The sequence below is a fragment of the Cricetulus griseus genome, chromosome 2, assembly GCF_003668045.3.
Source record: "Cricetulus griseus strain 17A/GY chromosome 2, alternate assembly CriGri-PICRH-1.0, whole genome shotgun sequence".
Classification (NCBI taxonomy): Eukaryota; Metazoa; Chordata; class Mammalia; order Rodentia; family Cricetidae; genus Cricetulus; species Cricetulus griseus.
In genome coordinates, this window is record NC_048595.1 from 387,776,365 (window position 1) to 387,789,761 (window position 13,397).

The 13,397-nt window shown below is 38.1% G+C and overlaps 1 protein-coding gene across 1 annotated transcript in view; it reads left to right on the forward strand.

The window, feature by feature from the left end:
* CUNH12orf40 (chromosome unknown C12orf40 homolog) overlaps positions 1-13,397 on the forward strand; it is a 68,713-nt gene that overhangs the window by 27,400 nt on the left and 27,916 nt on the right. Inside the window, exons 3-6 of the mRNA XM_035440833.1 lie at positions 4,083-4,122; positions 8,087-8,222; positions 11,560-11,692; positions 12,063-12,111. Of these exons, the coding sequence (XP_035296724.1) occupies positions 4,083-4,122; positions 8,087-8,222; positions 11,560-11,692; positions 12,063-12,111 (358 nt within the window). The remainder of the gene's footprint in view (positions 1-4,082; positions 4,123-8,086; positions 8,223-11,559; positions 11,693-12,062; positions 12,112-13,397) is intronic.

The following is a 13,397-nucleotide window of genomic DNA, read 5'->3' on the forward strand; positions in this document are numbered from 1 at the left end:
GAGAAACCCTGTCTCGAAAAACAAAAAACAAAAAACAAAAAAACAAAAACAAAAACAAAAAAGAATCCAAACAGGTCCACTAATAGCTGTGCTTCTTTCTTGGTGGTGGGAGGGGTCAGATGCAATAACATAACCTTCACTTTAGAAGGAATATCTCTGCATGTCCTCACCACTGGACTCCTAAGGATTTCACTGAAATAGAAGGCCTTTGGATTTTGACTGTATTTATTTTCCATCCTCTGATGCACATATGTATTACCAATGAGTTCAGAGTGGTTGTTACCTCTGGTTCATTTAGTGTAATCAATATGGTGTTATCAATACAGTGGATCAATGTAAAATTTTGTGGAAGAGACAGATGATCAAGATCTTTTCTAACTAACTCATGGCACAGGGCTGGAGGGTTAATACATTTTCAAGGTAAAATTGTAAAGGTATACTGCTGGCCTTGCCACCTGAAAAATTGCTTCTGGTGGTACTTAAAATTTGCTTCTTATAGACAAGTACTGAGAAGAAGGCATTTGATGGATCAATAACTGCATTCCACATACCAGGAGCTGTGTTGACTGGCTCAAGTACGAACACCACACTTGGTATAGCAGCTACAAATAGAGTCACTACTTGATTAAGTTTTTGATGATAAACTGTCATTCTCCATGATCCATCCTCCTTCTGTACTGGTCAGATAGAAGAATTAAGAGCAGATATAGTGGGACCCATGACTATTTTTAAAGTCCTTATTGGTGGCATTAATTTCTGCAATTCCTCCTGGGATGTGATATCATCTTTCATTCACTATTTTCTTTGATAGAAGAAACTTCAATGGCTTCCATTTGCCATTTTCAACTATGGCCTTCACCCAATAAAGTCAGGGAACCAATGTGAGAATTCTGCCAAATTTTAAGTATATCTATGCAAGTTATGCATTCTAGAACTGAGGAAATAGCTATAGGTTGAGTTTGGGGACCCCTGAACCCACTGTGAGGTTAATTTCATCCAAAACTCTATCACTTACCTGACTTTCATAAGCACCTACTTTAGTTGGAGGGCCACAGTGCTTCTTAGAGTCTCCAGAATCATCATCAGTTCTGAACCAGTATACAACAAACCCTAGTAAATCTGATTGTTTCCTTTCTCCCAGTATACAGTTGCCTTTGTAAAAGGCCTTAGGTCCCTCTGGGAAAGGAATAGAGAAGACTAACAGTAAATTCTTAAGTATTTTATCAAGGTCCTTCCTTAGTGGAACCTGGCCATCACTTCACTCAAGGGGTTCTAGATCTTTAAATAGCTCAAGTCTGAAAATTGGTTCACAGGCCAAGATTCCCTTTTTCGATGATCCAATGGAGACTTTTTAAAAATTTGTTTGGGAACTTTTATGCTTCTATAGATCAAACAGAAATACAGTAGGCTTTTGTTTGTTTTTTGAGTCAGGGTTTCTCTGTATTGCTTTGGAGCCTGGCCTGGAACTTGCTCTGTAGACTAGGCTGGCCTCGAGCTTACTGCCTGCCTGGGCCTCCCGAGTGCTAGGATTAAAGTTGTGTGCTACCACCGCCCAGCATCACAGTAGGCATTTAAAGAGTATGTTTCATATCTGGAAACAACATGATTGATTAGCCAGTATCAAAGGTCCCTATGAGTCATGCCACCATAAAATTCACTTCGCCTATGCTGACCATTACAGGTCAGGCCATTATGGACATTGCTTTGCCTATGATCCCTATTACAATAACTATGATCACTTTACCTCTGGTGATCATTGCTGTCCCCCAGCCCCTGCTACCTCAGTGCCCAATTTAATCCATTGCATTTAATCTATGCAAATGAGCAGCAGGACCTCCAACCCTAAGGTCTCGCATAAAGAAAAGGGTGACAACAAAGCTCTTCAAATGTGCTGGTGCCTCTGTCACCATTTTTTGTCTTATAGGATTAGTGAAGGGCATGTCTTCCAGACCTTTCATTGTGGAGAATTAGGTCTTATACAGTGTACCTACTCTAGCATTGCTGTTTCCCGAGTCTCTCATCAACACTGAGCCGAGGGGTATCAGGCATCTCATCCAGCTCCTTTTCAGGAGGTCATCTTTGACAAATGCTTTAGCTAACCATTCAAACCTTTGAAAACCTTTTTAAATGTGTGAACTTCCATATTAAAACTTTCTTGTAAAAACATAGAATCTTCACTCAGTAGACCAATATCAATAAACTCAGCCTGATCCGGCTTTATGTTCCTCCCACCATTATCCCACTCTCTTAAAATCCATTCCCACACATATTTCCAGACATTTACTTGAATGAATAAGCAAACTCATTAAGCTGTTTAGTAGTATAGTGGACCTTCTCATGGACTACACTTTCTATCTCACCTCTAGCATCCTGCTTAGTCTTTAGTCTCCGATATACTTACATTCCAGTTAGTGTACTTTATCGGATACCATCTGAGGTTGGGACTTGAATTTTCTAATCCCCTAGGTGATGGTATGAAGAGGCATGGAATCTGTGGGGTATGATTAAATTGTAAGAGCAGAACCTCAATTATGATTCCTGGTCTTACAAAAGATGCTCCAGAGAGCTAGCCCATCCCTTCACTACGTGAACAAATATGTAAAGTCTTCATCTGTGATCCAGAAGATGGCTATCTATTAGGTGTGTATCTGGGCATTTTGACTGTAGTCTGTGCAACTGCCAGAATGGAAATTCTGTTGTTAGAGTTTAGGCAGAAAAGTGTATTCTCTTTCCTGCTCATCATAAAGGTCACAGCTGACACAGACCTGTACCTAAAGCCAGTTTGTGAAGGGAGAAGTGTAACATATTTATTTTATTCAGTTTCATGTGACTCAGGAAGCTTAGAAATGAAGACCAAAATCCCAGGGAACAGCATTTATTCCTAGCCAGGTTTGAAGAAGAATTGACACCCATGAAGATGAGTGATTGGACACAAAAGTTTGAGTTATTAACAGATCGAATTAGAAACCCATGAGGCCTATTACTTGAGATTCTTCTTAGACTCTCTATGTAGCATCCTATCCTGTCAGGTAAATAGACTGTGAATTCCACAGTCTATATCAAACAAGAAAGATCAGAAAATTTCTTTGATAGCCAGCTCTTAGATAAAACTCTAAGTTTATTTCTAGACTTTGTGACTGACTGTATAGAAGTAGGGTCTACTTTCTATGATCCACTGTGTGGAAGATGCAGTAGTAGGAAGGCAATCAGGAGAAGGTCAGAGGAAGACTGTTTTTCTGAGGATCACTCTCCTGACAGTACTTATCATTCCAAGGTGGCATACCTTGGGGTATGATTTTTTGTGCATCCATCTTGACTATCCAGATGTTGTATTTTATTACAGCAACTTAAACTGACTTAGAGTAGGGAGTATTTCCCTCTTCTGCCCTCTGCAGTGCCAAGGATCAAAGTCAGGGCTGTCTGGGTGCTGGGCAGATGTTCTACCAGTGAGCTAAAGTTTCAGACCTTGATGCTTTTAGAGTCACATTCCTGTCATGTTGCTCATAGTACTTCTGAACATCTCTGTAGGATAAGTGACCTCAAACTCATGGACTTCCTGCCTCAGTATCCCAGCAACTGGAATTTCAGGTGTGTGCCATTATGCCCAGTGCTGAGATAATTGGCATATTAATGCAATTGGAGTTGTTCCAGCAATACACTCCATAGTTCTTTAGAACCTGAAGAGATTCATGTCTTCTGTCTGTTCCAGAGTGATATCACAGAATGTTGAAATGTAAAAAAAAGCAAAGGAAATGGATTTGTTGACCCAGAAGACTGTTGTGCTCACATGAGAATGATTCAGTAATATGGTATTTCTAATGCATTCCTTTCTTTTTGCTTATATCAGATTTATTTTGTCTAAGTTATTAATTATTGTAATAGTTTTTGTTGAATTTTGGACTTCCTAAATTTATGTGAAATATTACTATACATTCTTTAAAAATATTTTTATATTTTCAGAAAATAATATGATAGGTAAATTTGAGGTTTTAATTCCAGATTTTCAACAAAAATGATGATCATATTAGAAATGATCTGTTTTTTTTAAATAATCATATGTTTCTTCCTGCTTATCTTTTTAGGACCAGGGTTCTGATAAAGCAGGAAAGAAGAAAACAGAAGGTAAGGATGCTGTCATTTGAGTGATGCTAGCCCTCTAACAGTAAATATAGCATTAAACTCCTGAATCTCTCCTTATCATTAATCAGTTCACTTCATGGCCAGGCATAGTGGCCCACTGCTCTAATTGTAGTTAAGCACAGGAATATTGCTGATGTTCAAGTCCAGCCAAGGCAACATAGTGAGTTCCAGGTCATCCAGACCACTGTAGGAAGCCCTAAGAGACACAACTCAAAGTAGACTTTCCCCTGGCTGTTAATCTTTCTGTCTCATCTTCTGCTATGATCTCTAGGAGTTTGATGTAGGAATCTTGTTTCAGATATATCAGTTGAGGCTGAACACCATATGGACACTTGTTTTCTTTTTATTTTTTTCAACTTTTTTTTTAATTTGAATTAGAAACAGGATTGTTTTACATGACAATCGTCCTCTCCTACCCCGCCCCCAACTAAAACACTATCTATCACATATCCTTTCTGCTCCCCCTGGATGGTGAGGCCTTCCATAGGGTGTCATTAGAGTCTATTGAATCCTTTGGGATAGGGCCTAGGCCCACCTCCGTGTGTGTCCTGACTCAGGGAGTATTCCTCTATGTGGAATGGGCTCCCAAAGTCCCCACCTATGCTAGGGATAAGTACTGAACTACTACAGGAGGTCCTGTAGATTTCCGAGGTTTCCTCACTGAAACCCATGTTCCTAGGGTCTGGATCAGTCCCATGCTGGTATTCCAGCTATCAGTCTGGGGAGCAAGAGTTCCCCAATGTTCAGGTCAGCTGTTTCTGTGGGTTTCACCAGCCTGGTCTGGATCCCTTTGCTTTTCACTCATCCTTCTCTGAGATTCCAATTCAGTTCAGTGGTTAGTTGTAGGTGTCTGCTTCTACTTTCACCAGCTGTTGGATGGAGGCTATAGGATGGCATGTAAGACAGTCATCAATCTCATTATCAGGGGAGGTAGTCTCTCCTCTGTTGCTTAGATTGTTAGTTGGTATCATCTTTGTAGTTCTCCAGACCTTTCCCTAGTGCTTGATTTCTCTGTAAACCTAAAATGTCTCCTCCTATTATGGTATCTCCTTTCTTGTTTTCTTCTATTCTTCTCCTGACTCTACCTTTCTGCTCCCTCATGTCCTCTGCATCCTTCCTCCCCTTCTCATTCTCTAGCTCCCTCCCCCTCTTCCCGTGCTCCCAATTTGCTCAGGAGATCTTGACCCTTTCCCCTTCTCCAGGGGACCATGTATGTCTCTCTTAGGGTCCTCCTTGTTTATTAGCTTCTCTGGCAGTGTGGATTGTAGGTTGGTAATCCTTTACTCTATGTCTAAAATCCACATATGAGTGACAAACATGACATACCATGTTTGTCTTTTTGCTATTGGGTTACCTCGCTAGGCACTTGTTTTATGCATTTTGATTGATTGTAATGGTTTCTGTCTGTTACAAGGAGATATTTTTTGATGAAGATCCTTTATCTAATATTAAATTTGTTTGTAATTGACAATATTCTGAGATGTATTGCGTTAATATCCTGAAAACATAAGTAACTGCTTGCATATGTGACCTCTTGCATTTTCTTGTCATTTTGACCTTTTCTGTTTGAACAACTCATTTGTACATAATCTTATGCCACTGTGTTATAAAACATTTAATGGAAGATGTCTTGAAGATAATCTGTTACAGTGTCAAGGGCATAATAGCAGATAAAAATCAAAACCAATGAATGTCTTAAAACATAGTTAAAACATTTCAAGATACAGGCATAGGCGAGGACATTTTGATAAGGACTCTAGCAGCACAGTAAATAATCTCAAGGACTGACAAATAGGATTACATGAAATAAATGCCTTCTGCACAGAATGGGAAACAACATCCAAGAGAAGAGACAGCCTGCAGAATGGGAGAAAATCTTGTCCACTATTTATCTAGTGAAAGATAAATATCTGTAACATGTAAAAAAACTGCAAAGAATTAAACACCAGAAAACAAGTCACATAATCAATAAATGGAATAATGAATTGGATAAACAGTTTTCAAAGGAAATATATGGTCAATAGACTCTTGAAAAAAATTCTCAGCATTCTTAGCCATCCAGGAAATACAAATTAGAAGCACTTTTGGATTTCATCTCAGCTGGGTTAGAAGACAGATATCTGTAATACCAGTACTCAGAAGGTTTGCTCAGAATTGCCATGAATTCAAAGCCTGGGCTGGGATGAATAATGAATTCTAGGCTAGCCTAAGATACAGAGTGAGACTCTGTCTCAAAATCAACAAAAATCCATTCATCTCATCCCACTGAGAAGGACTTGCAGGATGTAGGACTTGCCAGGATACAGGGGAAAATATCCCTTAGCTAGTCATTGGGAGTTCAGTCGCTATGGAACTCAGTGGCAAGACTACTCAAAACACTAAAACTAGACCTACCACATGGCCAGCAGTATCATTTTTGAATATATATTGAAAGGACTCTTAAGTTAATGCAGGGGTTCTGAATCTTTCTAATGCTGTGACCCTTTAATACAGTCCCTCATGTTGCGGTGACCCCCAACTTTAAAATTATTTTTGTTGCTACTTCATAGCTTCAATTTTGCTACTGTTAGGAATCATAATGTAAATATCTGTTTTTTAATGGTCTTAGGTGAACCCTGTGTGCCCAAAGGGGTGCAACCCACAGGTTGAGAGCTACCGAGTTAATGTATCACAGAGATACTTGCATGGCCATGTTTGTAAATATACTCACTATTCATGATAGCTCAGAATGAGACCAGCCTGCATACACAATCATCAGAAATATGGGTAATGAACATATACACATGGCATTTATTCAGCTATAAAGAAAAATGAAATCATGGCATTTACCGGGAAGTGGGTGGAACTGGAAATAATTAGGTGAAATAAGCCAGACTAGGAAAGACAAATACTGCATGTTTCTTTCATGTATCAAACCTATAAGAGTGGAGAGTGGCATGGGAAGTGGAGTCCGGAGAAGAAGACGTGAAGGGAACAATTAAGAAAGTTAGGATGATATATCTATATGAAAATGCAATAATGAAACTCATTACTTTGATAAAGAAGGCTGGAGATATGGTTCAGTGTTTCAGAGCATGAACTTCACATGTAGAGGACCTGAGTTTGATCTGGGCACCCACATCAGATGGCTCACAACAGCCTGCTTGTAACTCCAACTCCAGAAGATCCAACAACAATCTTATGGATTCCACGGGTACATTCACAAACCCACTTCCTCACAATTAAAAATAAAATACATATTTTAAAAATTAAAATGTCTTTGAATTTAATAAGTTCGCGTTGTAACTAAAACATGAAGAATAATCATAGTTCAGAAATTCAGGAAGAAAATATGAACTGGATAGATGGTGATATGTATGTGTAAGTCTGGTTTATAGACAACATTAAGCAGCTGTGGTGCAGTGAGTTAAATTGGCATTCATTGCAGATTAGTTCTCACATAGCTTTTGCTTTCCTCTTAGTTGGTTGTACAATTTTAGTAGTATTATTGATATGTGCATATGTGCACCGTGTGTGTGCATGCACATACATGTGTGAGTGGGGATACACATGTATCACAGCATGCCTGTAGAGGTCAAAAGACAACTTTCAAAAGAAGACTTGGTTATCATCTATTAAAGATTCAGGGCATTGAACTCACTCAGGTCAGCAGGCTTTTATCTCTGTGCTGTTTCACTGTCCCTCTCTTGATTTTTCAATAGGCACTTTGCCAAATCCTTTGAAATTTTAAAAATATATTACAGGAAAAAATTTTCACCTGCCAGATTTAAAGTCTTTAGGCAAACTACAAGTTATCACATGAATTTCAGTTCCCTTGTAAATGTTGTGTCACAAGTGTGAAAACATGAAGTCAGTGGCATAGTAACTGCAGCACATTTATTGTTTATGATTCCACCTTGAACTATTAGGTTGGAAAATTAATATTTTTAATTCTTAATCACTTTAGGAATACTTTGAAAAGAACAAGTTAAAATCAAAAATGAAATTACTAGAAGTTTTTTCACCTGTCAAGAACCCTACTGTCAGTTTAGACCTTCTTAATCTGTATATGGTAAATCAGATATCTTCCAAGAAGACACCTGGTAAGTCTTTCTAAGGCATTTGGTTTTTACCATGATGTGGTAATTCATAATGTCTGTCTAATTGCTTGGAAATTCCAGAACTCAAAGCATATGGAAAACTTATTTTAAAACTTTTGTTGCCTTTTTAAATTATAAGTTTAACCAATATTTGAATTAAGATCTTTTGTTGCTTTACCTATTTACTTTTCAGCTGTGTATGTGTTGTATAAGATCAACTTGCTTGATATCATTAATTGGTCACAGAGTTATTATAATTATGATATCATTACTTCTAGGCAGACAGTCACAAGTTTAGCTTGAGAGAAGAAAATAATGAATGTGTTACTATCTTATATCACTTGAGAAATTATTACAGAAGGAATAACTGAGAGATTTTTTTCTTAGTGACATTGCTCTTGTCTTGCAAGTAGAATTTCTTATGCATTTCTGGGATGGTAACTTTAAGAGTCTTGTACTTCAAAATGAAGTTTATTTTGTCTCACAGTTTGATTTTCCAACCATAAAACTCTTCCTCCTCAAGAATCTTGGGCCTATTATTTACATTTTAAAAACAAGCATAAAAGTAAGAGTTCAAAAAACAAGACAGTTTGATGTGATAGAATATTGTTTTAAGGTGTGTGACTTTTGTTTATGCTGCATTTCTCTGTGAAACTGTGATTCTTTTTTTTTTAAGATTTATTTATTATGTACACACTGTTCTGCCTGCATGTCAGAAGAGGGCACCAGGTCTCATTATAGATGGTTGTGAGCCATCATGGGGTGGCTGGGAATTGAACTCAGGACTTCTGTAAGAGCAGCAGTCACTTCCGGAAGAGCAGCAGTCAGTGCTCTTAACCTCTGAGCCATCTCTCCTGCCCAAAGCTGTGATTCTTTGCTTGTCTAAAACACCTGATAGTCTAATGAAGAGCTGAATGGGCATTAGTGAGGAAGGAAAAAAGATAGGCAGGGCTGGCAAGCAGAAAGGATAAATAGGAGAAATGAGAAAAAGGAGAGCAGGAAGAGATGAAGGACATCAGGGGCCAGCCACCTAGCCATCTAGTTACATAGCAATCCACAGAGTAAGAGTAAGATTTACAGAAGAGAACAGGAAAAGCCCAGAGGCAAAAGGGAGGTGGGATAATAGAAATTAAGAAAAGCTGACTAGAAACAAGCCAAGCCAAGGCCAGACATTCATAACTAAGAATAAGCCTGCATGTGTGATTTATTTTGGAGTTGGGTGGTGGGCCTTTCAAAAGTGAAAAAAACATCTTACTACAGTTTGGGGCCAGAGTTGGCTCAGAAGTAAAGCATACTGGCTTCTCTGGTCCTTGGCACATACATGGCATATCACAACTGTCCCAATCCAGTTCCAGAGGATCCTACATCCTCCTCTGGACTCTGTAGGCTCCAGCTGTGCACAGGTACACATACATATTGCAAGTAAAGTATATACAAAATGAAAATAAATCTTTAAAAAAGACAGTTGGTCTGGGAGATGTAGAAGTTGATAAGTATTTTAGTATCTACACATTTATTTTTCTTAGCATTTTTTTCTCTCCATGAGTAAGTAGATATGTTTTAAAAGAAGTAAATATATTAGCCATGAATTTTTAGAATAAAACATCTTACTTTACTGATATATTTATTTTTATGTTTTTTTTTTGTGGAAAAGGGAGTTTAAGCCTGGTTGAGACCCAAATAATAAGAAAGATTAGCAATATAAGGGCCTTTATTTGACAATTTGTGTAATATGAGGGGCTTCATCAGGAAATGAACATCTAAAGAAATGGTTAAACCTATGCCTTTTTATTGCTGTGTAGAGAAGCCATGAATAGCTGTAGAGATGCATGACAAAATTAAAGAGTGGGACTTAAAGGTGGGATTCAAGTGAGAATTCATCCCGATCTGTTCAGGTTCTTCTCTGAGATCCTGTGTGTCAAGAGTGATGCTGATCAGGGGATAGACTGCACATGCAGACTCCTATGTTTAATCCCAAAGCTGCAGGGGGACAAAACGAAGACTTTGTCCTTCAGATCTAAGAAGGGCATCTCTCACAGAAAGTGTCTACTGCCTGCTTTAAGAAAGGTCACAAAAATGCTTCTAAGTTCTGTGACCTACTTTGAGAAGGAGGAAAGCCGAGAGTGCCCTTCCTGTGCCTTCAGCTTTTTAAAATGTGGGTGTACCACATCTGGAATGTATCATGAATTGTATCACTTTCTTCCCGTGTCATTCATTCAATGTATGTTTATTGAGTACATTATTGCACATGGGAGATAGAAGCAGGATTTCATTAGTCATGACTTGGAGGCAGCTAAAGGCAGAAGTTCCAAAGATGGGGCAATAGTGCACCATGCCTCAGATATACCTTGATCAGGGTCTTGAGTTCCACTAAGATTCTTTCTCTGTTAAGTGGCAGACCCTGTTCTTCAGATTGTCTTCATCATGAACATTTCATCTTAAGAAACCACTATTTCTTCTGTCCATTTCCCTCTGGAATAAGACTACGTACGGGTTGTTTTATTCCAAAATTTTGAGTTCCACTAGAAGCCACCTTCTGCTACTGCTGGACTGTAGCAATTGGATAGTTGCACTGAGTCAGAGGGACAGAAGTCTGTGATTCATTTATCTTTGCCCAAATGGATACCTCTGAATCAGGGGTTCTGTCCAAAAAGAAATGGTTGTACAGAAAGTGGGAAGATTTCTACTAGAACTTTGTAGGTGGGCTGAGTACTAAGCAAATGAAACTGTGATATCAATTGCATAAAAAGATAAAAGTTTCCTTCCTCTAAAGCAGTGGTTCTCAACTTTTCTATAGTTGCAGCCCCTAATGCTGCAATTTAATACAATTCCTCATGTTGTGACTCCAATCATAAAATTATTTCATTGCTACATTATAACTGTAATTTTTCTGCTGTTATGAATTATAATGTAAATATCTGTTTTCCATATGTCTTAGGAGATACCTGTAAAAGAGCTGTTTGACCCCCAAAGGGGTCATGATTCACAGATTAAGAAAGTTTAAAGTCTATTGAAGGAGATAGGGTTAATCAAGTGTAATAAAATGTGAAAAGTGCTAACATAGAGAGAACATACAGTGCTATGAGAATATATACCGCAGTTTGTGATACAGTCTCGTAACTGAGAAAGAAGTTGGGTTGAATTAGCAGAGCCCCTTTCTTAATAACTTAGAAGCAGGAGAAAAAAATTAAATTCAATTAGTAGTCGTTAGCTGCTAGTTTCTGTAGTAACATGTAAAAAGCCTGTTTTAGAAGATCATTTTCTTATGTACAATCAATAGAAGAATGATCTAGCAAAAATGATTTTCAAGCTATTTTAAAGTTAACATTTCTTATTATAGAAACCACGAAAAGACCAACTCATGTGAATATGAATAGAGATTTGAAAATTCCACTAAGAAAGCATGATTTAGAACTTCCAATGTCACCTCATTGTGTACCTTCTAAACTGTGCATCGATGACATGGAAAAGAAGTAAGTATTGGCTAAGACAGTGACGAACTGACACAAGTTAACACCATCAACTTGCTGATTTGCTGGGAAGTTGAGAAGGACCTTACCTTCCAGCTCCCGTTCTTGTTTGTCTAAAGATATTATAAAACTATTAGGACATATGTTGGTGGTGGTAGAGTTTTGTGCACGTGCTTTGACTTCCCATATTAGAAAATGCCTATCTGAGTTTAATACAATGTTTTTCCCCTAAAACTTAGTTGTATTATGAACCTGAAGTAATTTACCAGAGTTTACTATGTTGAGTGCTTGTGTAGACACTGTGAAATTTAAATATATGTAAGATAAATTTTATGGTTGCTTAACTTTATCTTTAAATTTTTGTCTTCTTTAGTGTACCCTATCAAAGATTTTGTAGCAAGGAAGAAACTGGCCCAGTTCAGGTGAGTTTTAAAGGAAATTATGTTGCTTTAGCAATTGCTCCATACCCATGCTCTCACTTTTAAGATACTAGGTATAATTAGTTATCCTTTAAAGTTTCTGAATGATTGCTTTTGCCATTTTCAAATATAGGAAATTTACTCCTAAGGAATACTCTGATGAAGCGTCCTTGGCGTGATAGTAATGTGGCCAGCCCCATGTGCTTAATGCTTGATTCTTCTTGTTGTCAACAAAGATTTATGAGGCACAATTTACAGAGACATTGTTTTTAAGTATCTATGTGAGTGTGTGCTCATTGGTGGTAGGTAGATGAATGTGTGTGTGTGTGTGTGTGTGTGTGTGTGTGTGTGTAGCCCAGAGGTCACACACTCTCCAATGTCATTTTTTTTTTTGTTGTTGTTTTTTGAGACAAGGTCTCTCTGCAACTAGAGCTGGTTGATTCAGTCATGCTGACTGGCCAGCAAGTCTCACTAGTGAACCCTGAAATTGGCCTGTTTCTTCCTTCTCCATCACTCGAATTGCAAGTATGCACTGACACACATGGCTTTTTCCTGTAGACGTAGGGGAGTCAAACTTGGTCCTTATGCTTGCATAGCAAGCAGTTTACTGATGAGCCATCTCCACACGTTTCACTGAGGGAGACTTTTATTAGGTTCACACATTCACTGACCAGTTCATCTTTTCAAATGTGATAAAAACGTTATTTATATCAAATTCTGATGTTAAGAACTCATATTTACCACAAGGTGATTTTTCAAAGTATAACAATTTCTTTTCTTTTTTGAAAAAATTATTTATTCTGTGTGTGATGTTCTGCCTGCATGTATACCTGCTGGACAGAAGAGGACACCAGATCTTATTACAGATGGTTGTGAGCCAAGGTGTGGTTACTGGGAATTAACTCAGGACCTCTGGAAGAGCAGCCAATGCTCTTAACCTCTGAGCCATTTGCAAATAAAATCATAATAAATTAGAAAATGCACAGGCTGATTAATGCTTGAAAATCTATTTACTGTCCAATGCTGTATTAATTATTCTTTTTTTATCCTGAATTGTCAGGTTTAAATTAGATCAGAAAGGCAGAGGAAACTGATGGTGGTAATAAAATACCTTGGGCATCCTGTCATCTGATTTATGGGTTAAAGAAACTAGATTTTATGTCATTAGAAGGTGACATTCAGGAAAGGAGAGGGAAGGAGCTCTTATGTAGGCAACCACCTCACTGACCTCCGTGACTCCTAGAATTACCAATAGTGAGCATGCCTTTCCCTTAGGACTTCCTCACTTG